General features: G+C 41.2%; 1 protein-coding gene across 1 annotated transcript in view; it reads right to left on the reverse strand.

The window, feature by feature from the left end:
- LOC129047464 (gametogenetin-binding protein 2-like) overlaps nucleotides 1–27,365 on the reverse strand; it is a 108,915-nt gene that overhangs the window by 23,816 nt on the left and 57,734 nt on the right. The window contains exon 8 of the mRNA XM_063718774.1: nucleotides 1,642–1,751. Coding sequence (XP_063574844.1) covers nucleotides 1,642–1,751 — 110 coding nt within the window. The remainder of the gene's footprint in view (nucleotides 1–1,641; nucleotides 1,752–27,365) is intronic.

The following is a 27,365-nucleotide window of genomic DNA, read 5'->3' on the forward strand; positions in this document are numbered from 1 at the left end:
AATAATCTTCAAAAAAAAAAAACTTTAAAAAACTAACCTTACCAGTACTCAAAGAAACTCATTCAAACATTTAATATTTTTTTACTAGAAAGGATAGCAAAGATTTTGTTAAGGGTAACACAGTGTACCTAACATAATATAGGGTTATGAGCAATCTCACATACAGCTAATACAGTGTAAGTTCTAGAGGACAATTTCACACAATGTATTTCTTGAAGCTTCCAAAATGTTCACACGCTTTTACACAGATGCTAGCAGTGTATACTACATGCCAGACACCAAACTAGGCCCTTCAACCACAAAGGGCTGCTTAATTAAATTTATTTAAATTAAATTAAATTAAATTAAATTAAATTAAATGAGTTTGTTGAATCTCATGATATTCTGTATTACAGACTAAGTATCTATTAAAAATACAGCAGAAACACAATTTATTGACACACAAAAGATGCTGTGTAATTTTCAAAAGCAAACAAAAAATATAAGCAAAACGATTCAACTTTTTTGTAAGCATATACTATAAGCAAAGATACACAGAAAAAACCCCGTCTCTACTAAAATATAGAAAAATTAGTCGGGCGTGTTAGTGGGCACCTGTAATCCCAGCTACTCAGGAGGCTAAGGCAGGAGAATTGCTTGAACCCAGGAGGCAGAAGTTGCTGTGAGCCGAGATCGTGCCACTGCATTCCAGCCTGGGTGACAGAGTGAGACTCTGTCTCAAAAAAAAAAAAAAAAAAAAAAAGTAAAATAAAATAAAATAAATATTAATTACATAATAAAAATTTTTTTGCACAAAAACATTTAAAATCTTAAAGCTGACTGCAATTTCTTCCACGGTTGGAATATGTACCTTCAATTAAGTGGTAAAATTGTATTTAAAGGCACATTGGGTAATGGTGAAACCTAAAATGCAGAGGAGAATAAAACAATAACATACTAAATGAAGAAAAATATACAGGAAAAAAGCAAACATTAATTTTTTTTTAAGGCCAACAATAAAAGCCGTATCTTGGGGTACAAATAACTTTGGGGGGGAACAAGTAACATTCTAACATAGGACTGTTTTTCAAAAAAGAACGTATGATACATTGTAATGAACATTATGCAAAATAATAATTAATTCAAATTTAACAGACTGTTGATACCTGAAAGAGCAAAAGAGGTCAGTAATTCATAAAGGGCCAATCTGTAAGGATTAAAATATCCTGTAAATCATAGAATACTAAATACCTAGGTTACTATGAAAGGTAACACAATTTTGCTTGCTTTGTACTCCTGTGACTTTAGTAACATATTAATAACATTTTAAGAACTGTAGTTTGGCATAGTAATTTTTTTTCCACATCTCCCTCAATTTGATGGAGACTTATAATTTTTTTTTTTGAGACAGAGTCTCGCTCTGTTGCCCAGGCTGGAGTGCAGTGGTGCGATGGTTCACACCATTCTCCTGCCTCAGCCTCCCGAGTAGCTGGCATGACAGGCGCCCACCACCACGCCCAGCTAATTTTTGTATTTTTAGTAGAGACGGGGTTTCACCGTATTACCCAGGTTGGGGATATCTATAATTTTAAAAACACAAAAACTTCCCTTCTACTTCCTAGCAGTGATATTCAAACAGTAATAAAATAATATCCACTGTACCTTATTACAATGATCATCCGGAACAGACTGTAAAACAATTGGTTCCATTGTGGAAACACTGGCAAATTGTACCTCTGGAATATACAGGGCACGCACCTCATGGGCCCAACCTAAAAATAAATAAATAAATGTCATCTTTTCGGTTTTATCAAAAGCAAATTAACATCATTAACTTCCTTAACAGATCCCTTCAATGTCTATTGAAACAAGTGCACAACAAGGAGGACATTAACAAATGCTCATTGCTGTCTTACTTCCATTGCTTGAGAATACTCAAACCACTCCTAAAAAAAGCATTGTTAATCATTTCCTCAGTTATGATGTACAGTAACATAAATAAAGGGAAACATTTACAAATTCAGATGTTGGCACTAACACTTCTTATACAGGCAGACTAAATATTCAGATCAACACTACTAATGAGAACCACTATAAAAGGAGTTTTTAAAAGTTTAATACTTATGATAAAATTTAATAATCTTAATCATTTTAAATGTCAACATGAAATTATTTTTATCTTAGTGTCAATATTTTTAATATTAGTAACAATCATTTCACTATTTCAATTTGAAATGTTTTAAATTTGATATTAAATATATATATTTTTTGAGATGGAGTTGCGCTCTTGTTGCCCAGGCTGGAGTGCAGTGGCGCGATCTCGGCTCACTGCAACCTCCGCCTCCCGGGTTCAAGCAACTCTCCTGCCTCAGTCTCCCGACTGAAGGTATTAAAGAGCTGATGTGATAGTGAGGAGTTTCTGGGCTAAAACTGGAAAAGAACGTAAGTCCTGGGTACAGTTTTCGGCCACTTTTGCCCAGGGAACATTTGCCTATTTCAGAGAAAGTGGTGGTGAGGATGAAGGGTACATTTTTCTTTTTTTTTCTTTTTTGAGACAGAGTTTCACTCTTGTTGCCCAGGCTGGAGTGCAATGGCGTGATCTCGGCTCACCGCAACCTCCACCTCCCAGGTTCAAGCAATTCGGCTGCCTCAGCCTTCCGAGTAGCTGGGATTACAGGCATGCGCCACCACACCCGGCTAATTTTGTATTTTTAGTAGGGGTGGGGTTTCTCCATGTTGGTCAGGCTGGTCTTGAACTCCCGACCTCAGGTGATCCGCCCACCTCAGCCTCGCAAAGTGCTGAGATTACAGGTGTGAGCCACCGCGCCCAGCCTGAAGGGTACTTTTGAAAAACTCAGAGGCCTAACAGTACAGGGATGTACATTCACAAACAACCAAGAGAAAAAGGGAACAAGTAAACCCCTCTGCTCCTTTCAGATCCAACACTGAAGGGCAAACCAGGGGTAAAAATACACTAAAAGTGCATAGACCCTCAAAGAGACTACACCAGGGCTCTGACCATCTCAAACTCTGAAATTTGACGAAGGTAATCCGAAATTACAACCCCCAAGGCACCAAGCAGATGCAAATATACATCCTCTCTAAAAGAAAATAGTATCTTGGCTACAAGTAATTTCTACCCTTTTTTTTTGAGACAAAGCCTTGGTCTGTCACCCAGGCTGGACTGCACCGGCGTGATCTTGGCTCACTGCAACTTCCTCCTTCCAGTTCAAGCAATTCCCCTGCCTCAGCCTCCCAAGTAGCCGGGATTACAGTGCCCACCACCACACCTGGCTAAATTTTGTATTTTTAGTAGAGACGGGGTTTCACTATGTTGACCAGGCTGGTCTTGAACTCCTGACCTCAAGTGATCCGCCAGTCTCAGCCTCCCAAAGTGGTGGGAATATAGACATGAGCCACCATACCCAGCCTAAAATTTCTTAATTACATATAATTTCCAGCACAATAAGTACCAAACACAGGACAGACAAGACAATATAAATGAAAATAAGGAGAAACAAGAAAATCAAAACAAATCAGTATTTTGGAGTTACCAAATAAAGATTTTAAAATAAATATGCTTACTATGATCAAGTACACACAAGACAAAATTCTAAATTGATGCAAAGAACTGAAAACTATAACAATAAATTAAAATTCCAGAAGTAAAGCAGAAATTTAGAAATCAGCCGAGCACAGTGGCTCACACCTGTAAGCCCAGTACTTTGTTCGGAAGGCTGAGGCGGATCGCTTGAGACCAGGAGTTCAAGACCACCCTAGGCAACAAAGTGAGACCACATCTCTACAAAAAAAAAATGAGCCAGGTGCGGCGGCATGCACCTATAGTCCCAGCTACTCAGGAGGCTGAGGCGGGATGATTGCTTGAGCCCAGGAGTTGGAGGTTGCTGTGAACAGTAATTGTGCCACTGCAATCCAGCCTGGGTGATAGAGACTCTATCTCAAGAAAAAAAAAAATCAATGGGTGGGATTAACAATGGTTTAGACATGGATGAAAAGAAAATTAGTAGGAACACAACAGGTCAGAAGAAGAAATCCAGAATGTTAGCACAAAACACAAAAGTAAGAAATACAAAAAATGGAATAAGACACATGAAAAATGTAATAGGCAGGCAGGTCTAACACACATGTAATCAGAGTCTCAGAGAAATATGAGAGAGAAAATGGCATGAAAGCAGTATCTGAATTGGTAACACCTAAAAATTTTCCAGAACAGAAGACCCAAAGCCACTGACGGAAGAACCACTATAAATCAGAGTAAATAAAGAAATACACCAAGGAACATCGATAAAACTACAGAAATCTAAGGGAAAGAAATGAAAATCTTAAAAACAAAAGGCAAGTCATGAAACGAAAAGCTAGATAACTAAATAAAGCCAGAAAACATTTTAAAAAAGATTTCCATTAAAAGGAACACCAAACAATTTTCCTTGAGTAATAGGAAAATGATTCCAGAAGGAAGCTCAGAACTGAAGAAAAATATAAAGAGCAATAAACATGTAGGTACATTTAATATATAATGCACATATAAAACAATAATGCCTTCACACTCATTTACAATACAAATGACCACTTACATTAAATATTAAAACACTGGTACGGTCTGTGGATGTATGTAGCTTTCCTATAAAACTACAGCAAAATACATGGCCGAATAGGAACAGCTCCGGTCTACAGCTCCCAGTGTGAGCGACGCAGAAGACAGGTGATTTCTGCATTTCCATCTGAGGTACCGTGTTCATCTCACTAGGGAGTGCCAGACAGTGGGCGCAGGTCAGTGGGTGAGCGCACCGTGCGCCAGCCGAAGCAGGGGCGAGGCATTGCCTCACTCGGGAAGTGCAAGGGGTCAGGGAGTTCCCTTTCCAGGGGTGACAGACGGCACCTGGAAAATCGGGCCACTCCCACCCGAATACTGTGCTTTTCCGACGGGCTTAGGAAACGGTGCCCCAGGAGAGTATAGCCCGCACCTGGCTCAGAGGGTCCTACGCCCACGGAGTCTCGCTGATTGCTAGCACAGCAGTCTGAGATCAAACAGCAAGTCGGCAGTGAGGCTGGGGGAGGGGCGCCCGCCATTGCCCAGGCTCGCTTACATAAACAAAGCAGCCTGGAAGCTTGAACTGGGTGGAGCCCACCACAGCTCAAGGAGGCCTGCCTGCCTCTGTAGGCTCCACCTCTGGGGGCAGGGCACAGACAAACAAAAAGACAGCAGTAACCTCTGCAGACTTAAATGTCCCTGTCTGACAGCTGTGAGGAGAGCAGTGGTTCTCCCAGCACGCAGCTGGAGATCTGAGAACGGGCTGACTGCCTCCTCAAGTGGGTTCCTGACCCCTGACCCCCGAGCAGCCTAACTGGGAGGCACTCCCCAGCAGGGGCAGACTGACACCTCACACGGCCGGCCAGGTACTCCAACAGACCTGCAGCTGAGGGTTCTGTCTGTTAGAAGGAAAACTAACAGAAAGGACATCCACACCAAAAACCCATCTGTACATCACCATCATCAAAGACCAAAAGTAGATAAAACCACAAAGATGGGGAAAAAACAGAGCAGAAAAACTGGAAACTCTAAAAAGCAGAGTACCTCTCCTCCTCCAAAGGAACGCAGTTCCTCACCAGCAACGGAACAAAGCTGGACGGAGAATGACTTTGACGAGCTGAGAGAAGAAGGCTTCAGACGATCAAATTACTCTGAGCTACGGGAGGATATTCAAACCAAAGGCAAAGAAGTTGAAAACTTTGAAAAAAATTTAGAAGAATGTATAACTAGAATAACCAATACAGAGAAGTGCTTAAAGGAGCTGATGGAGCTGAAAACCAAGGCTCGAGAACTACGTGAAGAATGCAGAAGCCTCAGGAGCTGATGCGATCAAATGGAAGAAAGGGTGTCAGCCCTGGAAGATGAAATGAATGAAATGAAGCGAGAAGGGAAGTTTAGAGAAAAAAGAATAAAAAGAAACGAGCAAAGCCTCCAAGAAATGTGGGACTATGTGAAAAGACCAAATCTACGTCTGATTGGTGTACCTGAAAGTGACGGGGAGAATGGAACCAAGTTGGAAAACACTCTGCAGGATATTATCCAGGAGAACTTCCCCAATCTAGCAAGGCAGGCCAACATTCAGATTCAGGAAATACAGAGAACGCCACAAAGATACTCCTCGAGAAGAGCAACTCCAAGACACATAATTGTCAGATTCACCAAAGTTGAAATGAAGGAAAAAATGTTAAGGGCAGCCAGAGAGAAAGGTCGGGTTACCATCAAAGGGAAGCCCATCAGACTAACAGCGGATCTCTCGGCAGAAACCCTACAAGCCAGAAGAGAGTGGGGGCCAATATTCAACATTCTTAAAGAAAAGAATTTTCAACCCAGAATTTCATATCCTGCCAAACTAAGCTTCATAAGTGAAGGAGAAATAAAATACTTTACAGACAAGCAAATGCTGAGAGATTTTGTCACCACCAGGCCTGCCCTAAAAGAGCTCCTGAAGGAAGCGCTAAACATGGAAAGGCACAACCGGTACCAGCCACTGCAAAATCATACCGAAATGTAAAGACCATCGAGACTAGGAAGAGACTGCATCAACTAACGAGCAAAATATGCAGCTAACATCATAATGACAGGATCAGATTCACACATAACAATATTAACTTTAAATGTAAATGGACTAAATGCTCCAATTAAAAGACACAGACTGGCAAATTGGATAAAGACTCAAGACCCATCAGTGTGCTGTATTCAGGAAACCCATCTCACGTGCAGAGACACACATAGGCTCAAAATAAAAGGATGGAGGAAGATCTACCAAGCAAATGGAAAACAAAAAAAGGCAGGGGTTGCAATCCTAGTCTCTGATAAAACAGACTTTAAACCAACAAAGATCAAAAGAGACAAAGAAGGCCATTACATAATGGTAAAGGGATTAATTCAACAAGAAGAGCTAACTATCCTAAATATATATGCACCCAATACAGGAGCACCCAGATTCATAAAGCAAGTCCTCAGTGACCTACAAAGAGACTTAGACTCCCACACATTAATAATGGGAGACTTTAACACCCCACTGTCAACATTAGACAGATCAACGAGACAGAAAGCCAACAAGGATACCCAGGAATTGAACTCAGCTCTGCACCAAGCGGACCTAATAGACATCTACAGAACTCTCCACCCCAAATCAACAGAATATACATTTTTTTCAGCACCACACCACACCTATTCCAAAATTGACCATATACTTGGAAGTAAAGCTCTACTCAATAAATGCAGAAGAACAGAAATTGTAACAAACTGTCTCTCAGATCACAGTGCAATCAAGCTAGAACTCAGGATTAAGAATCTCACTCAAAACCGCTCAACTACATGGAAACTGAACAACCTGCTCCTGAATGACTACTGGGTACATAACGAAATGAAGGCAGATATAAAGATGTTCTTTGAAACCAACGAGAACCAAGACACAACATACCAGAATCTCTGGGATGCATTCAAAGCAGTGTGTAGAGGGAAATTTATAGCACTAAATGCCCACAAGAGAAAGCAGGAAAGATCCAAAATTGACACCCTAACATCACAATTAAAAGAACTAGAAAAGCAAGAGCAAACACATTCAAAAGCTAGCAGAAGGCAAGAAATAACTAAAATCAGAGCAGAACTGAAGGAAATAGAGACACAAAAAACCCTTCAAAAAACAAATGAATCCAGGAGCTGGTTTTTTGAAAGGATCAACAAAATTGATAGACCGCTAGCAAGATTAATAAAGAAAAAAAAGAGAGAAGAATCAAATAGATGCAATAAAAAATGATAAAGGGGATATCACCACCGATCCCACAGAAATACAAACTACCATCAGAGAATATTACAAACACCTCTATGCAAATAAACTAGAAAATCTAGAAGAAATGGATAAATTCCTCAACACATACACCCTCCCAAGACTAAACCAGGAAGAAGTTGAATCTCTGAATAGACCAATAACAGGAGCTGAAATTGTGGCAATAATCAATAGCTTACCAACCAAAAAAAGTCCAGGACCAGATGGGTTCACAGCCGAATTCTACCAGAGGTACAAGGAGGAACTGGTACCATTCCTTCTGAAACTATTCCAATCAATAGAAAAAGAGGGAATCCTCCCTAACTCATTTTATGAGGCCAGCATCATCCTGATACCAAAGCCTGGCAGAGACACAACAAAAAAAGAGAATTTTAGACCAATATCCTTGATGAACATTGATGCAAAAATCCTCAATAAAATACTGGCAAACAGAATCCAGCAGCACATCAAAAAGCTTATCCACCATGATCAAGTGGGCTTCATCCCTGGGATGCAAGGCTGGTTCAATATACGCAAATCAATAAATGTAATCCAGCATATAAACAGAACCAAAGACAAAAACCACATGATTATCTCAATAGATGCAGAAAAGGCCTTTGACAAAATTCAACAACCCTTCATGCTAAAAACTCTCAATAAATTAGGAATTGATGGGACGTATCTCAAAATAATAAGAGCTATTTATGACAAACCCACAGCCAATATCATACTGAATGGGCAAAAACTGGAAGCATTCCCTTTGAAAACTGGCACAAGACAGGGATGCCCTCTCTCACCACTTCTATTCAACATAGTGTTGGAAGTTCTGGCCAGGGCAATTAGGCAGGAGAAGGAAATCAAGGGTATTCAATTAGGAAAAGAGGAAGTCAAATTGTCCCTGTTTGCAGATGACATGATAGTATATCTAGAAAACCCCATTGTCTCAGCCCAAAATCTCCTTAAGCTGATAAGCAACTTCAGCAAAGTCTCAGGATACAAAATCAATGTGCAAAAATCACAAGCATTCTTATACATCAATAACAGACAAACAGCCAAATCATGAGTGAACTCCCATTCACAATTGCTTCAAAGAGAATAAAATACCTAGGAATCCAACTTACAAGGGATGTGAAAGACCTCTTCAAGGAGAACTACAAACCACTGCTCAAGGAAATAAAAGAGGATACAAACAAATGGAAGAACATTCCATGCTCATGGGTAGGAAGAATCAATATCATGAAAATGGCCATCCTTCCCAAGGTAATTTACAGATTCAATGCCATCCCCATCAAGCTACCAATGACTTTCTTCACAGAATTGAAAAAACTACTTTAAAGTTCATATGGAACCAAAAAAGAGCTCGCATCGCCAAGTCAATCCTAAGCCAAAAGAACAAAGCTGGAGGCATCACACTACCTGACTTCAAACTATACTACAAGGCTACAGTAACCAAAACAGCATGGTACTGGTACCAAAACAGAGATATAGATCAATGGAACAGAACAGAGCCATCAGAAATAATGCCACATATCTACAAGTATCTGATCTTTGACAAACCTGACAAAAACAAGCAATGGGGAAAGGATTCCCTATTTAATAAATGGTGCTGGGAAAACTGGCTAGCCATATGTAGAAAGCTGAAACTGGATCCCTTCCTTACACCTTATACAAAAATCAATTCAAGATGGATTAAAGACTTAAATGTTAGACCTAAAACCATAAAAACCCTAGAAGAAAACCTAGGCATTACCATTCAGGACATAGGCATGGGCAAGGACTTCATGTCTAAAACACCAAAAGCAATGGCAACAAAAGCCAAAATTGACAAATGGGATCTAATTAAACTCAAGAGCTTCTGCACAGCAAAGGAAACTACCATCAGAGTGAACAGGCAACCTACAAAATGGGAGAAAATTTTCACAACCTACTCATCTGGAAAGGGCTAATATCCAGAATCTACAATGAACTCCAACAAATTTACAAGAAAAAAACAAACAACCCCATCAAAAAGTGGGCGAAGGACATGAACAGACACTTCTCAAAAGAAGACATTTATGCAGCCAAAAAACACATGAAAAAATGCTCACCATCACTGGCCATCAGAGAAATGCAAATCAAAACCACAATGAGATACCATCTCACACCAGTTAGAATGGCAATCATTAAAAAGTCAGGAAACAACAGGTGCTGGAGAGGATGTGGAGAAATAGGAACACTTTTACACTGTTGGTGGGACTGTAAACTAGTTCAACCCTTGTGGAAGTCAGTGTGGCGATTCCTCAGGGGTCTAGAACTAGAAATTCCATTCGACTCAGCCATCCCATTACTGGGTATATACCCAAAGGACTATAAATCATGCTGCTATAAAGACACATGCACACGTATATTTATTGCCGCATTATTCACAACAGCAAAGACTTGGAACCAACCCAAATGTCCAACAATGATAGACTGGATTAAGAAAATGTGGCACATATACACCATGGAATACTATGCAGCCATAAAAAACGATGAGTTCACGTCCTTTGTAGGGACATGGATGAAATTGGAAATCATCATTCTCAGTAAACTATCGCAAGAACAAAAAACCAAACACCGCATATTCTCACTCATAGGTGGGAATTGAACAATGAGAACACATGGACACAGGAAGGGAACATCACACTTCGGGGACTGTTGTGGGGTGGGGGGAGGGGGGAGGGGTAGCATTGGGAGATATACCTAATGCTAGATGACAAGTTGGTGGGTGCAGCGCACCAGCATGGCACATGTATACATATGTAACTTACCTGCACATTGCGCACATGTACCATAAAACCTAAAGTATAATAATAATAATAATAAAAGAAAAAAAAAAAAACTACAGCAAAGACTGGAAAAGGAACAGGTAAAAGAAGTCTATATGGTTTCATTCTACATTTCGTGTTAAGTGGTACACACAGGCCGGGTGCGGTGGTTCACGCCTGTTATTCCAACACTTTGGATAGCCAACGCGGGAAGATCACTCGAGGTCAGGAGTTTCAGACCAGCCTGGCCAATATAGCGAAACCATGTCTCTACTAAAAATACAAAAATTAGTTGAGTGTGCTGGTATATGCCTGTAGTCCCAGCCACTCAGGAGGCTGAGGCAGAAGGACTGCTTGAACCCCGGAGGTGGAGGTTGCAGTGAGCCGAGATAGTGCCACTGCAGTCCAGCCTGGGCGACACAGCGAGACTCCATCTCGAAAAAAAGAAAAAGCAAATTATAATCCCCACAGCAACCACTATATAGATAAATATAAATATATATATAGGAAGAGATATGGCCAAAAAGGCAATTTAAGGCAATTGAATATAATTAATTAAATTTAAATGCAATACTAACTAGTTGCATTGTTAAACTGATTAAAATACAGCACTAAAAAATCATCACAAAAAGAATAGAAGAGAAATAAGAAATAAGAGGGAAAATCAATGTTAAGAACAAACAGAAGACTTCTACTTCTGTCCAAGATAGACTAAGATAGTCAAGAGAAAGTCACGAGGGAAACTGGAAAATGTCTTGAAACGAATGGCAACAAATATGAAATTTATCAAAACTTGAGATGTAGGCTGGGGACAGTGGCTCACGCCTGTTAATCGCTTGAGCTCAGGAATTCGAGACCAGCCTCGTCAGCAAGGTGAAACCCTGTCTCTACAACAAATACAAAAACATTAGCCGGATAAGGAGGCATGCATCCGAAGTCCCAGCTACTTGAGGGGCTGAGGTAGGAGGATCGCTTGAACCCAGGAGATCGAGGCTTCAGTGAACCGAGATCACACCACTGCCCTCCAGCCTGGGTGACAAACTGAGACCCTGTCTCAAAACAACAACAATGGCAAAAACAAAAACAAAAACAAAATACAACTTGTGGGATTCAATAAAAGCAATAGAGAGGAACTTACAGCATATATATTTTCATTAGAAAAGAATATCTAAGGCCGGGCGCAGTGGCTCACGCCTGTAATCCCAGAACTTTGGGAGGCCGAGGCGGGCAGATCACGAGGTCAGGAGATCCAGACCATCCTGGCTAACACGGTGAAACCCTGTCTCTACTAAAAATACAAAAAATTAGCCGGGCGAGGTGGCGGGCGCCTGTAGTCTCAGCTACGTGGGAGGGAGGCTGAGGCAGGAGAATGGCTTGAACCCGGGAGGCAGAGCTTGCAGTGAGCTGAGATTGTGCCACTGCACTCCAGCCTGGGCAACAGCGAGACTCCATCTCGAGAAAAAAAAAAAAAAAGAATATCTAAAATAAAAGACCTAAGATTCCACTTTCATAAGTTAGAAAAGAAGAGGGAAATATAACACATAGTAAATGGTAGGAAGGAAATAATAAAGAGCAGAAGTCTAACACAATAGAAAACAGGGAGATGGCATAAAAAATTAACAAAGCCCCAAACTGTCTTTAAAAAGGTCAGCGAAACTGAATAATTCTATTTGGACTGGTCAAAAAAATAAAAATAAAAACAAAGAAAAAACCAGAACACAAATCACCAACATCTGGCCGGGTGTGGTGGCTCACGCCTGTAATCCCAACACTTTGGGAGGCTGCGGTGGGTGGATCACCTGAGGTCAGGAGTTCACGACCAGCCTGGCCAACATGGTGAAACCCCGTCTCTATTAAAAATACAAAAAATTAGCCGGGCGTGGTGGCACGTGCCTGTAATCCCAGCTACTCAGGAGGCTGAGGCAGGAGAATCGCTTGAACCAGGGAGGCGGAGGTTGCAGTGAGCTGAGATCCCACCACTGCACTCCAGCCTGGGTAACAAGAGCAAGGCTCCATCTCAAAAAAAAAAAAAAAAAATCACCAACATCAGGAATAACAATGGGGTAATCACTACCAATGCTAGCAAATTTAACAATAATAATAATAAAATACTATTGGCGGCCGGGCGCGGTGGCTGGCGCCTGTAATCCCAGCACTCTGGGAGGCCAAGGCGGATGGATCACCTGTGGTCAGGAGTTCAAGACCAGACTGGCCAACATGGTGAGATCCCCTCTCTATTAAAAATAAAAAAATTAGCTGGGCATGGTTGTGCCTGCCTATAATCCCAGCTACTCAGGAGGCTGAGGCAGAGAATCACTTGAACCTGGGAGGTAGAGTCTGCAGTGAGCCGAGAGCATGCCACTGTACTCCAGCTTGGGTGACAGAGCAAGACTCCATCTCAAAAAAATAAATAAATAAATAAAAATAAAAAATAAAAAATAAAAAATAAAATAAATAAATGCTATTGGCAATGTTAGTCCAACAATTTCAGCAACTTATACAAAGTAGTCAAATTTCTTGGAAAAATAGAGCACACCAAAATTGACTTAAGTGTATACAAATAGGCCAGGCCCAAGGGCTCATGCCTGTAATCCCAACACTTTGGGAGGATGAGGCAGGAGGATAACTTGAGCCCAGATGTTCGAGACCAGCCTCAGCAACAAAGCAAGACTGCTTGTTTCTACAAAAAAATACAGAAAGAAAAAAATATTAGCCAGGCATGGTGTGCCTGTGGTCCCACCTATTCAGGAGGCTGAGGCAGGAGGATCACTTGAACCCAGGAGTTTGAAGCTATGACTACATCACTGCACTCTAGCCTGGGCAACAAAGTGATACACTGCTGTTAAAAAAAAAAAAAGAAAAAGAAAAAGAAAGAGAGAGAGAGGGAGGGAGGGAGGACAGAATAGAAAAAAGAAAAGAAAAGAGAAAAGAGGGAAAAAGGAATGTCCCTATCATTTTGCCAAAAAAAGAATTTATCAAAAATTTTCCCAGAAAAGTTTCAGTTTCTCACGAAGTTCTATATAGAATTCAAAGAAAAATAACATCAAATTTACACAAACTGTTTCATTTTAAGTGACTAGCATAATGCTCAACAAACATCTGACAAAACCACTATAATTCTTAAAGAAACAGAATGAAAGTACATGACAAAAATCAAATATATGTCAGGAGATGGACAAGTGAATTTACAGTATCCTAAGCGATTCAGAGGATTCAGAAAGAGGAAAAAACACATAGTAACATTAACTTTTTAAAAAGCTAATAGGATAGAATGGAACGAGTGGAACAAACCAGAATAGGAAAGACAAATACAAAACATTTAATAAGATGGAAGGTTTACACCAGGTGCAGCGGCTCATTCCTGTAATCCCAACACTCAAAGCTGAGGCAGGAAGATCACTTGAGCCCAGGACTACAAAGCTGCAGTGAGCTAGGATCCTGCTACTTGCACTCCAGCCTGAACAACAGAATGAAAACCTGTCACTTAAAAAAAAAAAAAAACTTTGGAATAGTGAAGGCCTCTCTAAGTAATAACTCAAAATACGGATGTCATGAAAGATTAATAAATTGAACAAAATTAAAATCAAAAACTCATGCATGGTAAACATTTTTTTTAAAAAGCACGATATAAATAAAGGCTAATCAGCTGGGCAAAAATCAGTCCAACTCATATCAAAACAGCATAATAATATATGAGGGGCTCCTTATGAATGCTCCAACACATCAAACTAAAAAGATCAACAACTGTGGCTGGGGACGGTGGCTCACGCCTGTAGTCCCACAACTTTGGGAGGCCCAGGTGGGTGGATCCCGTCTCTACCAAAAATTAAAAAATCAGCTGGGCATGGTGGCTTGCGCCTATAATCCCAGCTATTTGGGTGAGTGAGGCAGGAGAGTCCCTTGAACGGGGGAGGCAGAGGCTGCAGTGAGCCAAGATCAAGCCACTGCACTCCAGCCTACGTGACAAAGGGAGACCCTGTCTCAAAAAAAAAAAAAAGAAAAAAAGAAAAAGATCAACAACCAAGTCAAAAAGCAGACCACAGAAGAGAAAAAAACAAATTGCTCTTCAAACTATAAAAAGATGTCAACTTCACTAATATTAACAGAAATGCAAAACGACTGCTTGGATATACAAACTTTCATCTGTTAGATTAGCAAAGGTATAAAGAACAGCTGTTTTATTCATATATTGGTAAAACTGGGAACATATATGGGTAAAACTACAGGGAGAATAATTTGGGACTAACTATCAAAATTAATTGCAAAACTCCTTTGACCCAATGTTTCCAAATCCTATAGATATACCTGTATACAAGCAAAATGACATATACACAAGAGTTAGTCATCGAAGTAGAACATCAGAAAGCACATCAACAACTGATTGATTAGATAACATGGTTAAAAAGGAAAAAAAAAGCTCTATACTGATAACAGGATAAATTGTTCATGCCGGGTATGGTGGCTCACGCCTATAATCTCGGCACTTTGGAAGGCCGAGGCAGTAGGATCATTTGAGGTCAGGAGTTCAACACCAGCTTTGCCAACATCATGAAACCCCATCTCTACTAAAAATATAAAAATTAGCTGGACATGGTGGCGCATACCTGTAATCCCAGCAGCTTGGGAGGCTGAGGCAGGAGAATCACTTGAGCCCGGAAGGTGGAGGTTACAGTAAGGGGAGACTGCACCACTGCACTCCAGCCTGGGCGAATGAGCGAAGCTTCAAAAAAAAGAAAACTGAAGAAAAAAGAAAAGCAAAGTCTCAAAAAAAAAAAAAAAAGAAAAAAAGAAGATAAATTGTTCGGTGAAATCAATTAAGATGCAGAAGAGTATATAGTATTAACCCATTTGTATAAAGATGGAGGGAGTAAATAAGTCTTTGTCTATTCACATTTGAATATGCAAAAGAAACCTAGAAAGATATGCAAGAGACTAATAATTACATGGTAGCAGGAAAGCTGTTGAGAAACTGGGCAGACGGGGAAGAGGAGTAACAGGAAGGGTTTTCAATATATTTTTAAATTTTGTACAATCTGACTGTATAACATAGTCTGAAGATTAAACAGTAAAATATATATAGCTAGCCAAAATGATTGTATTTTTCCCATTTATTTATTCACAACATTACTCTAGTCTATGCCAAAACTACTTTAGAGGTGGCTACCCAAAATGGAGAAGAGTATAGTAATAATAGCTAAACCTCTACTTCTTTTAGCTGCCTCATCTTATATGCCATGGCTTAATAAAACTCACGTCTACACATTTCAGAATAGTACTGAGCTACATGTAGAAAAATATGATTTCTCTCACAAAGATAACTAAAAGTGGAGAAGACAATGAGTAATACACAAGGGTCCATAGGAAAGCATACCAAAATGTGATACAGAAGTCAGCATTTCTTTTTTTTTTGAGACAGGGTCTCACTCTCACCCATCCCAGGGACTGAAGTACAGTGGTGTGACCATGGCTCACTGCAGCCTCGACCTCCCAGGCTCAAGCCATCCTCCTGGCTCAGCTTCCCAAGTAGCTGGAACTACAGGCACGTGCCACCATGTGTAACTAAGTCTTTTTATTTTTATTTTTTATATTTACTTTTGCAGAGACCAAGGTCTCCCTATGTTGCCCAGGCTGGTCTCAGACTCCTATGCTCCAGTGAGCCTCCTACCTTGGCCTCTCAAAGAGCTGGGATTACAGGTGTCGGGCAGCACATCCAGCCTAAAAGTCAACATTTCTTTATATTCAAGCAACAAAGATCCTCAGAGTTAAATGAAATTAACATTCACTAGAAACATCATCGGTCTAGAGATATACAAAACAGAAAGAAAGAATCTAAATCAACAGATTTTAGGTCTTACAACAACAACAACAAAATGTGGCTCAGTTTTCAAAAAAAAATTCCTAACACAAGAAACTATATCCATTTAACAAAATACACTTTCTTTTTTTTTTTTTCAGACAGTCTCCTTCTGTCATGCATGCTAATGGGCAAAGGTGCAATCTCAGCTCACTGCAACCTCCGCCCCCCGAGTTCAAGTGATTCTCCTGCCTCAGACTCCCAAGTAGCTGGGACTCCCAAGAGCCTGGGAGGTCGAGGCTGCAGTGAGCCATGGTCACACCACTGTACTTCAGTTCCTGGGACAGGTGAGAGTGGGACCCTGTCTAAAAAAAAAAAAAAAAAGAAATGCTGACTTCTGTATCACATTTTGGTATGCTTTCCTATGGACCCTTGTGTATTACTCATTGTCTTCTCCACTTTTAGTTATCTTTGTGAGAGAAATCATATTTTTCTACATGTAGCTCAGTACTATTCTGAAATGTGTAGACGTGAGTTTTATTAAGCCATGGCATATAAGATGAGGCAGCTAAAAGAAGTAGAGGTTTAGCTATTACTACTATACTCTTCTCCATTTTGGGTAGCCACCTCTAAAGTAGTTTTGGCATAGACTAGAGTAATGTTGTGAATAAATAAATGGGAAAAATACAATGATTTTGGCTAGCTATATATATTTTACAGTTTAATCTTCAGACTATGTTATACAGTCAGATTTGTACAAAATTTAAAAATATATTGAAAACCCTTCCTGTTACTCCTCTTCCCCGTCTGCCCAGTTTCTCAACAGCTTTCCTGCTACCATGTAATTATTAGTCTCTTGCATATCTTTCTAGGTTTCTTTTGCATATTCAAATGTGAATAGACAAAGACTTATTTACTCCCTCCATCTTTATACAAATGGGTTAATACTATATACTCTTCTGCATCTTAACTGATTTCACCAATTTATCTTCTTTTTTTCTTGAGACTTTGCTTTTCTTTTTTCTTCAATTTTCTTTCTTTTGAAGCTTCGCTCATTCGCCCAGGCTGGAGTGCAGTGGTGCAGTCTCCACTCACTGTAACCTCCACCTTCCGGGCTCAAGTGATTCTCCTGCCTCAGCCTCCCAAGCTGCTGGGATTACAGGTATACACCACCATGCCCAGCTAATTTTTATATTTTTAGTAGAGATGGGGTTTCACGATGTTGGCCAAGCTGGTGTTGAACTCCTGACCTCAAATGATCCTACTGCCTCGGCCTTCCAAAGTGCTGAGATTATAAGCATTCAGCACCACGCCTGGCTAATTTTTCTATTTTTAGTGGAAACCAGGTTTCACTATGTTGGCCAGGCTGGTCTCGAACTCTTGACCTCAGGTGATCCACCTCCCTCTGCCTCCCAAAGTGCTGGGATTACAGGTGTGAGCTGCCTCGCAAAGCCAAAAAAATAAGAATTTTAATTAGAAGTATGTATTTAATAAATCATTCTGCATAAAATAGCCAATGCTTAAGTTCGTCCACAAAGCAGAAAAATTGTGGGTCAATACAATAAGGATTCATAAATTATAGCCACTACTGTTAAAAATGAGTAGAAAATGCTGTTTAATTTGATGAAATAAAATAAACTACCAGATATCTGAAAATACTCCACCGCCCCAGTTTTCAATAAAAATGTTCTCAAGAAATCTCTGCACTTACCCCCATTATCTGTTCTTTTTAAAGCTCCATCCTTATGGGGACAAAGTTCACACCTTTATAAAAAAAAAAAAGAAACGTAATGATGAAATATTTCAGATTATCAAAAATGTAATATCTTCCCTGCAACTTCAAAACTACTGAAAATGTGAGAGCAGCATTTGTACTAGTTGGCCCCCAAGAGTATTTAGGAACATTCTTCACAAACAGCTGTTCTCGACGACATGTGATCTTCTTCAGAGAACAAGTAATTTTTTTAAAGTACATTTTAACTTTTAAACTCCTGCCACAGGCCAGGTGCAGTGGCTCATGCCTGTAATCCCAGAACTTTGGAAGGCCAAGGTGGGCGGATTACCTGAAGTTGGGAGTTTGAGACCAGCCTGACCAACATGGAGAAACCCTGACTCTACTAAAAATAAAAAATTAGCCAGGCGTGGCGGCGCATGCCTGTAATCCCAGCTACTGGGGAGGCTGAGGCAGAAGAATTGCTTGAACCCGGGAGGTGGAGGCTGCGGTGAGCCAAGATCGCGCCATTGCACTCCAGTCTGGACAACAAGAGCGAAACTCCATCTAAAAGAAGCAAAACAAGACAAAAAAAATCCTGCCACAATTTTTTAAATCCTACATTAATAAAAACACAAAGATGCTGGGATTATTTACCTGGGGAGCGGGAGAAAAAACAAAAAAGTCCTCTCAACACAGGAATGGGGCAAGGCTTTTAACATCTGCCTGTTACCTGTTTACTTCCTGTCTTATGGTCGGCTAGGATGACTGCAGTCAAGTAGGTCTGGTTTCTCTTAAAGAGCCAAACTCAAGAATTTACAATTTGAATTTAAGTGGCAAGAAATGATCTCATGCATGCTGATTTCCCTTCTGAAAGGAAATTAGGCTAATCACCTATTATTATTCAAACACAATGGTACTCAAAATTTATTGTGGATTCCTCTCCCTCCCATCCTCAGAATTCAAAAGCAAAAATAAATGTAGAGCCAGTACTACCATCTCTTATGAAACACAGTAAGTTTCAATGGCATTGTCTTACTATGAAGAATATGTTCCTGAAAGTCGCACTTGAGTACTATTTATATCCCACTTTGTTTCCAAAAGAGGTTTTGCAGCATACGATATAGTAATATAGGCCGGGCACAGTGGATCACACCTGTATTCCCGGCACTTTGGGAGGCTGAGGTAGGCAGATTGCTTGAGCCCAGGGGTTCGAGACTAGCCTGGGCAACATGGCAAAATCCCACCTCTACAAAAAAAAAAAAATTAGTTGGGTGTGGTTGTGGCACACCTGTAGTCCCAGCTACTCAGCAGGCTGAGGTGGGCAGATCAATTGAGCCCAGAAGGTCAAGGCTGCAGTGAGCCATGATTGCACCACTGTACTCCAGCCTAGGTGACAGAGTGGACCCTATCTCGAAAAAACAAAAACAAATGTGTGTGTGTGTGTGTGTGTGTGTGTGTGTGTGTGTGTGTGTATATATACATATACACACACACACACACACAATATATACACACACTATATATACTCACCCTACATATAAATATATATACACTTACATACATATATAAATTACAACAAAAAATTAGAGTAGAAAATTAAGTTGAAATAGTTTCAAAAGTACAGAAGGCATAAGCCATAAAAGCCTACTGAGGCTGGGTGCAGTGCCTCACACATATAATCGCAGCACTTTGGGAGACCAAAATGGAAGGACCACTTGAGGTCAGGAGTTCGACACCAGCCTAAGCAACAAAGTGAGACCTCATCTCTACAAAAAATAATTTTTTAAAAAAATAGAGCCTATTTGCTGGGTGCGGTGGCTCATGCCTGTAATCCCAGCACTTTGGGAAGCCGAGGCGGGTGGATCACAAGGTCAAGAGATCGAGCCCATCCTGGCCAACATGGTGAAACCCCATCTCTATTAAAAATACAAAAAATTAGCTGGGCGTGGTGGCGCGTGCCTGTAGTCCCAGCTACTTGGGAGGTTGAGGCAGGAGAATCCCTTGAAACCGGAAGGCAGAGGTTGCAGTGAGTCTAGATCATGCCACTGCACTCCAGCCTGGGCAACAAGAGCGAGACTCCGTCTCAAAAAAAAAAAAAAAAAAAAAACAATTACGGAGCCTATTGACAAAGTTTGGATATTTGTGCCTCCAAATCTCGTGTAAAAATATAATCCCAATGTTGAAGGTGGAGCCTAGCAAAAGGTGTTTGGGTAATGGGGGCAGAACCCTCATGAATGTCTTGGTGTTTTCCTTGTGGTAATGAGTGAATTTCTTGCTGTTGTTAGTTCACGTGAGATCTGATTGGTAAAAACAGCCTGCCATCTAGCTCCCTTCTCTCACCATGTGACATTCCTGGTCCCTATGCCCACTCCCCCATGAGTAAAAGCTTCCTCAGCCCAAAGATGGTGGTGGTATGCTTGTACAGCCTACAGAACTGTGAACCAAATGAACCTCTTTTCTTTATATTAATAATCTACCCAGTTTCAGGTATGCCTTTATAGCAACACAAAACAGACTAATACCACTATATTTCTTGCCTTTCAGTATTTCACTCTCCTAATTTTCCTATTACCTCTTTGGCAGCACCTTTCTGATCACCCTATCAAACCTTTAAATGGTGAATTTCCTCAGGGCTCTGGCCTAAGATGTCATCTTTTTTTTTTTTTTTTGAGACGGAGTCTCACTCTGTCGCCCAGGCTGGAGTGAAGTGGCACCATCTCGGCTCACTGCAAGCTCCGCCTCCCGGGTTCAGGCCATTCTCCTGCCTCAGCCTCCCGACTAGCTGGGACTACAGGCACCCGCCACCATACCCGGCTAATTTGTCGTGTTTTTAGTGGAGACGGGGTTTCACTGTGTTAGCCAGGATGGTCTCGATCTCCTGACCTCGTGATCCACCTGCCTCGGGCTCCCAAAGTGCTGGGATTACAGGCGTGAGCCACCGCGCCTGGCTAAGATGTCATCTTATTTCATGTGAAACACTAGGCAGTCTTATTCACTGTCCAAATTTCCATTACCAACTAAATTATAAAAATATAACAGTGACTCCCAAATTTTATCTATTTGTATTTGTCCTCAGGTTCAGGTATAAAACTCTATATGCCACATAAACACTTTATTTTATTTTATTTTGAGACGGAGTCTTGCTCTGTTGCCCAGGCTGGAGTGCAGTGGCTTGATCTCGGCTCACTGCAACCTCCAACACAGGGGATCAAGCAATTCTCCTGCCTCAGCCTCCCAAGGAGCTGGGATTACAGGTGTGTGCCACCACTTCCATCTAACTTTTTCGATTTTTAGTAGAGATGGGGTTTCGTCACGTTGCCCACGTTGGTCTCAAACTCCTGGCCTCAAGTGACTCACCCACCTCAGCCTCCTAAAGTGCTAGGATTACAGGCATGAGCCACCACACCCAGCCTACATAGACACTTGAAACGCTCCACAATTTATGACAAAACCTGCTCTTCCTGCTCTTTCCATATATTGGTAATGACATTTTCAATGACACATTGCTCATGCAAGACATAATCTTTGACCACTTCATACCTTACTCCCTAACCTCACTTTTAATCCATAACTGTATTGTGCCCTTCCTCTTCCGAAATACTAGTGAGAGCTGCCTATCTCTCTCCATCTCCACTATCACCCCACTTAAAGCCAGCATCGCCTTTCATCAGGACCACTTCAGTCACCTCCTAAATGCAGCAGTCCCCCAGGTATCCATGGGAGAAACATTCTAAGAACCCCACTGAATGTCTGAAATGACAAATGGTACTGAGCACTTGATTCTGTTTTTTGCTATACATACATACCTATGAAAAAGTTTAATTTATAAATTAGGCATAGTAACAGATTAACAACAATAATAAAATACAACAGGCCAGATGTAGTGGCTCATGCCTGTAATCCCGGGACTTTAGGAGGCTGAGGCGGGTGGATCACCTGAGGTCAGGAGTTCGAGACCAGCCTGGCCAACATAGTGAAATCCCATCTCTACTAAAAATACAAAAAATTAGCTGAATGTGGTGGCGCACACCTGCAGTCCCAGCTAAGCAGGAAGCTAAGGCACAAAAACCAATTGAACCCGGGAGGCTGCAGTGAGCCAAGATCGTGCCACTGCACTCCAGCCTGGGCGACACAGAGAGACTCCAACTCAAAAAAATTTTAAAAATTAAAAAAAAAATTTTAACAGTCTACTATAAAAAAGTTATGTGAATGTGGTCTCTCTCAAAATACAGTCCGCATAACAACAACCACATATACAATGGTGGTCCCATGAGATTAAATGGAACTGAAAAATTCCTATTGCCTAGTGATGTAATGATGTAACAGCCGTAGTAACATGACAGAGCAATTTTTAAAATAAATTTAGTGTACGTTAAGTGCACAATGTTTATAAAGTCTATGGTAGTTGTAGCAGTCCATTCTCTCACTGCTATAAAACTACCCGAGACTGGGCAATTTATAAAGAAAAGAGGTTTAATTGACTCATGGTTCCACAAGGCGGAGAAGGGCCTCAGGAAACTGTCAATCATGGTGGGAGGGGAAGCAAGCACGTCTTACACGGCAGCGAGCAAGAGAAAGAGAATGTGTACGTAGGAAAAAACTGCCACTTTCAAAACCATCAGATCTCAAGAGAATTCATTCACTATCACAAGAACAGAATGGGGGAAACTGCCCCCATTATCCAGTCACCTCCCTCCTTCAACACATAGGGATTATAATTCGAGATGAGATTTGGGTGGGGATACACAGCCAAACGCTATCAGTAATGTACAATAATGTCCCAGGCTTTCACATTCACTCACCACTTACTAACTGACTCACCCAGAACAACTTCTAGTCCTGCAAGCTTCATTCATGGTAAAGCCCTATACAAGTGCATTTTTTTTTTTTTAATCTTTCATACCATTATTTTAGTTGTACTTTTCTATGTTTAAAAATACAAATACTTACCATTATGTTACGTTGCTTACAGGATTCAGTAATGAAATGTAAAAGTTTGCAGCCTAGGAGCAATAGGCTATACCATGTAGCCTAGGTATGTAGTAGGCTATACACTGTAGCTTTCTTTAAGAACATTCTAAGATGATTGTGCAATGACAAAATCATCTAATGAGGTATTTCTAAGAACATACCTCCCTCCTGCATTACACAACACATGATTCTACCTCACTGTACTCTACTCACCTATTTTCAGAGGGGTTGACCGTGGGTAACTAAAACCAAGGAAAGAAAAACCGCAGATAATGGAAAATGGCTGTAGTCTCCAAATATTCACTCTCAACCAACTATCACCAATCTGCAGAATGAACTTTTCACAACACAACGAACTTCAGAAATGCAAATCCAAATATACCACTGCCACTTGAAAACACTTCAATAGGCCGGGCATGGTGGCTCAAGCCTGTAGTCCCAGCACTTTGGGAGGCTGAGGCGGGCGGATCATGAAGTCAAGAGATTGAGACCATCGTGGCCAACATGGTGAAACCCCATCTCTACTAAAAATACAAAAATCATGTGGGTGTGGTGGTGAGCACCTGTAGTCCCAGCTACTTGGGAGACTGAGGCAGGAGAATTGCTTGAACCCGGGAGGCGAAGGTTGCGGTGAGCCAAGATCGCACCACTGCAGTCCAGCCTGGTGACAGAGCGAGACTCCATCTCAAAAACAAAAAACAAAACAAAACAAAACAAAAAAAAACACTTCAATAGTTTCCCTATATCATATAACCGTCTCTTATCTTCAAACCTTCTCTCCTTCCAACATTTCACTTTATGGGCAACGCTGGCTTTTTCTTCTTTCAATTCTATAAATTCTCCAGAGCTCATTCTCACTTCAAAGGCTTTTAACAGGTTGTTTTTACTCTAAACGTAACATTATCATTCACTGTACCTTCTTTTGCAGCTGGATAACTTCTATGTATCCCGCAGGTCCTTGCTTAAAGTCACTGCATCAAAGACAATGTCTCTGAATCTCCAGATGAGGTTAGGTGCCATATGGTCATTTACCTATGCTTTCCTTCTTGGGATATATTACAATAACAATTAGCTATTTATGCAATTAAGTTAACTCCTCTGCTAGATTATAAGCCCCATTTCATGGCTGTAGCTACCCCTAACATCAGGCACAGACTCCAGGTGCAATAACTCAAAAACTACATGATGAAGGGATAAAAGGAACAAAATCACAAACATCCCATTGCTGCTAGAACCAAAAAAAGAAAGAAAAAAAGAAATTTAAAAAAAGGTTTTAATTTTAAAAAATAGGCCAGGTGCGATGGCTCATGCCTGTATTTCCAGAACTCTGGGAGGCCAAGGCAGGCGGATGACATAAGGTCAGAAGTTCAAAACCAGCCTGGAGAACGTGGCGAAACCCCGTCACTACTAAAAACACAAAAATTAGGCCTGGCACAGTGGCTCAGACCTGTAATCCCAACACTTTGGGAAGCCAAGGCAGACGGATCACAAGGTCAAGAGATCAAGACCATCCTGGCCAACATGGTGAAACCCCATCTCTAAAAAAAATACAAAAATTAGCTGGGCGTGGTGGCACATGCCTGTAGTCCCAGCTACTCGGGAGGCTGAGGCAGAAGAATCACTTGAATCTGGGAGGCGGAGGTTGCAGTGAGCTGAGATCCTGCCACTGCACTCCAGCCTGGTGACAGAGCAAGACTCCGTCTGAAAAACAAAAACAAAAACAAAAAATTTAGCCAGGCCTGGTGGCAGACACCTGTAATCCCAGCTACTCAGGAGGCTGAGCCACGAGAATCACTTGAACCTGGGAGGCGGAGGTTGCAGTGAGCTGAGATCACACCACTGCACTCCAGCCTGGGTGACAGAGAGAGACGCTGTCAAAAAAAGAAAAAAAAAAGTGAAAATTCATGTTTATATGATTTCGATGACACTATAATCCTATTCTTTTGGACAGTAATTAAGCAATAAGAATCAAGAAAACATCTGATTTAATTACTTCACTTCTAGAGAGCCAAAGCAAATAATATAAGATATAGCATTTATAAGTTACCTTTGTGTCTTTTATATCATTTATATACTTTAACTTCAAGATATGAAAATATATGTACAAAGATACCTTACATAACCATTTATAACCATAAAACTTTTATAAAAGTCTGACCGGCTGCAATGGCTCTCACTTGTAATCCCAGCACTTTGGGAGGCCGAGGCAGGTGGATCACTTGAGGTTAGGAGTTCAAGACCAGCCTAGACAACATGGTGAAACCCCATCTCTACTTAAAAATACAAAAAATTAGCTGGACGAGATGGCGGGAGCCTGTAGTCCAGCTACTGGGGAGGCTGAGGTGGGAGGATCACATCAGCCCAGGAGGTCAAGGCTACAGTGAGCTGAGGTCACACCACAGAACTCCAGCCTGGGTGACAGAGTAAGATCTCATCTCAAAAAAAGGAAAGTCTGTCCGGGCATGGTGGCTCACGCCTGTAATCCCAGCACTTTGGGAGGCTGAGGCGGGCGGATAGGGAGGTCAGGAGATCGAGATCATCCTGACCGACATGGTGAAACCCCGTTTCTACTAAAAATACAAAAAATTAGCTGCGCGTGGTGGCGGGCGCCTGTAGTCCCAGCTACTTGGGAGGCTGAGGCAGGAGAATGGTGTGAACCCAGGAGGCAGAGCTTGCAGTGAGCCGAGATCATGCCACTGCACTCCAGCATAGGCAACAGAGCAAGACTCTGTCTCAAAAAAAAAAAATGTCTAACTGCATAACAATGTGGTAACTAATACACTACTTACAAAGATTTTAACCAAGTTAAAAAAATAATTCACTGGGCCGGGCGCGGTGGCTGACGCCTGTAATCCCAGCACTTTGGGAGGCCGAGGCAGGTGGATCACGAGGTCATGAGATAGACAACATCCTGGCTAACACGGTGAAATCCCGTCTCTACTAAAAATACAAAAAATTTGCCGGGCATGGAGGCAGGCGCCTGTAGTCCCAGCTACTCGGGAGGCTGAGGCAGGAGGATGGCGTGAACCCAGGGGGCGGAGGTTGCAGTGAGCTGAGACCATGCCACTGCACTCCAGCCTGGGCGACACAGCAAGACTCTATCTCAAAAAAAAAAAAAAAAAAAATTCACTGAACATTAAAAGAAAATACACAAAATAGGTTGGGCACAGTGGCTCATGCCTGTAATTCTAGCACTTTGGGAAGCCGAGACAGGCAGATCATGACGTCAGGAGTTCGAGAACAGCCTGGCCAACATAGTGAAACTCCATCTCTGCTAAAAACACAAAAAAAATTAGCCAGGCATGGTGGTGTGTGCCTGTAATCCCAGCTACTTGGGAGGCTGAGGCAGGAGAATCGTGTGAAGCCAGGAGGGGGAGATTTCAGTGAGCCAAGATGGCGCCATTGCATTCCAGCCCAGGCGACAGTGCAAGACTCCATCTCAAAAAAAAAACAAAAAACAAAAAAACAAAAAAACTACACAAAATATATTAATAGGACTGTGGTAAGGATGGTAAGATTATAAGTGATTTCTTTCCTCTATTCCAAACTATACCATTTCTTTTATAATGTGAAGTGTTTTTTTTGCTTTGTTTTTGTTTTTTGAGATGAAGTCTCACTCTGTCACCTAGGCTGGAGTGTAGTGGTGCAATCTTGGCTCACTGCAACCTCCACTTCCCGGGTTCAAGCGATTGTCCTGCCTCAGCCTCCCGAGTAGCTGGGGTTACAGGTGCATACCACCACATCTGGCTAATTTTTGTATTTTTAGTAGAGACAAGGTTTCACTATGTTAGTCAGGTTAGTCTCGAACTCCTGACCTCGTGATCTGCCCATCTAGGCCTCCCAAAGTGCTGGGATTACAGGCGTGAGCCACCACGCCCGGTCCATAATGTGAAGCTTTAGAGAAAAATGTCGCTAAATGCTAATCAAATCTGCCCACTGAAGATAAACCTCTAATAAATAAAACAGGATGTCTCAGCAACAAAAAAAAATAAAAAAAGAAAGAAACTATAAGCCGAGCATAGTAGCACCAGTCTGCAGTCCCAAATACTCAGAAAGCTGAGGCAAGAGGATCACTTGTGCCTGGGAGTTTGAGGCTGCAGTAATATAATCGCACCACTGCACTCCAGCCTGGGCAAAAGAGCAAGACTCGGTCTCAAATTAAAAAAAAAAAAAAAAAAAAAACAGGAAGAAAGATTTTTTTAAATACTAAAAATACAACATGTGAAGTGAAAATTTCACTAGGCAAGCTTCACAACAACAAATCTGAGATGACAAAAGAGTCAGTGAACTCGAAGCTA

This window comes from Pongo abelii, chromosome 19, assembly GCF_028885655.2.
Source record: "Pongo abelii isolate AG06213 chromosome 19, NHGRI_mPonAbe1-v2.0_pri, whole genome shotgun sequence".
NCBI classification, from domain to species: Eukaryota; Metazoa; Chordata; class Mammalia; order Primates; family Hominidae; genus Pongo; species Pongo abelii.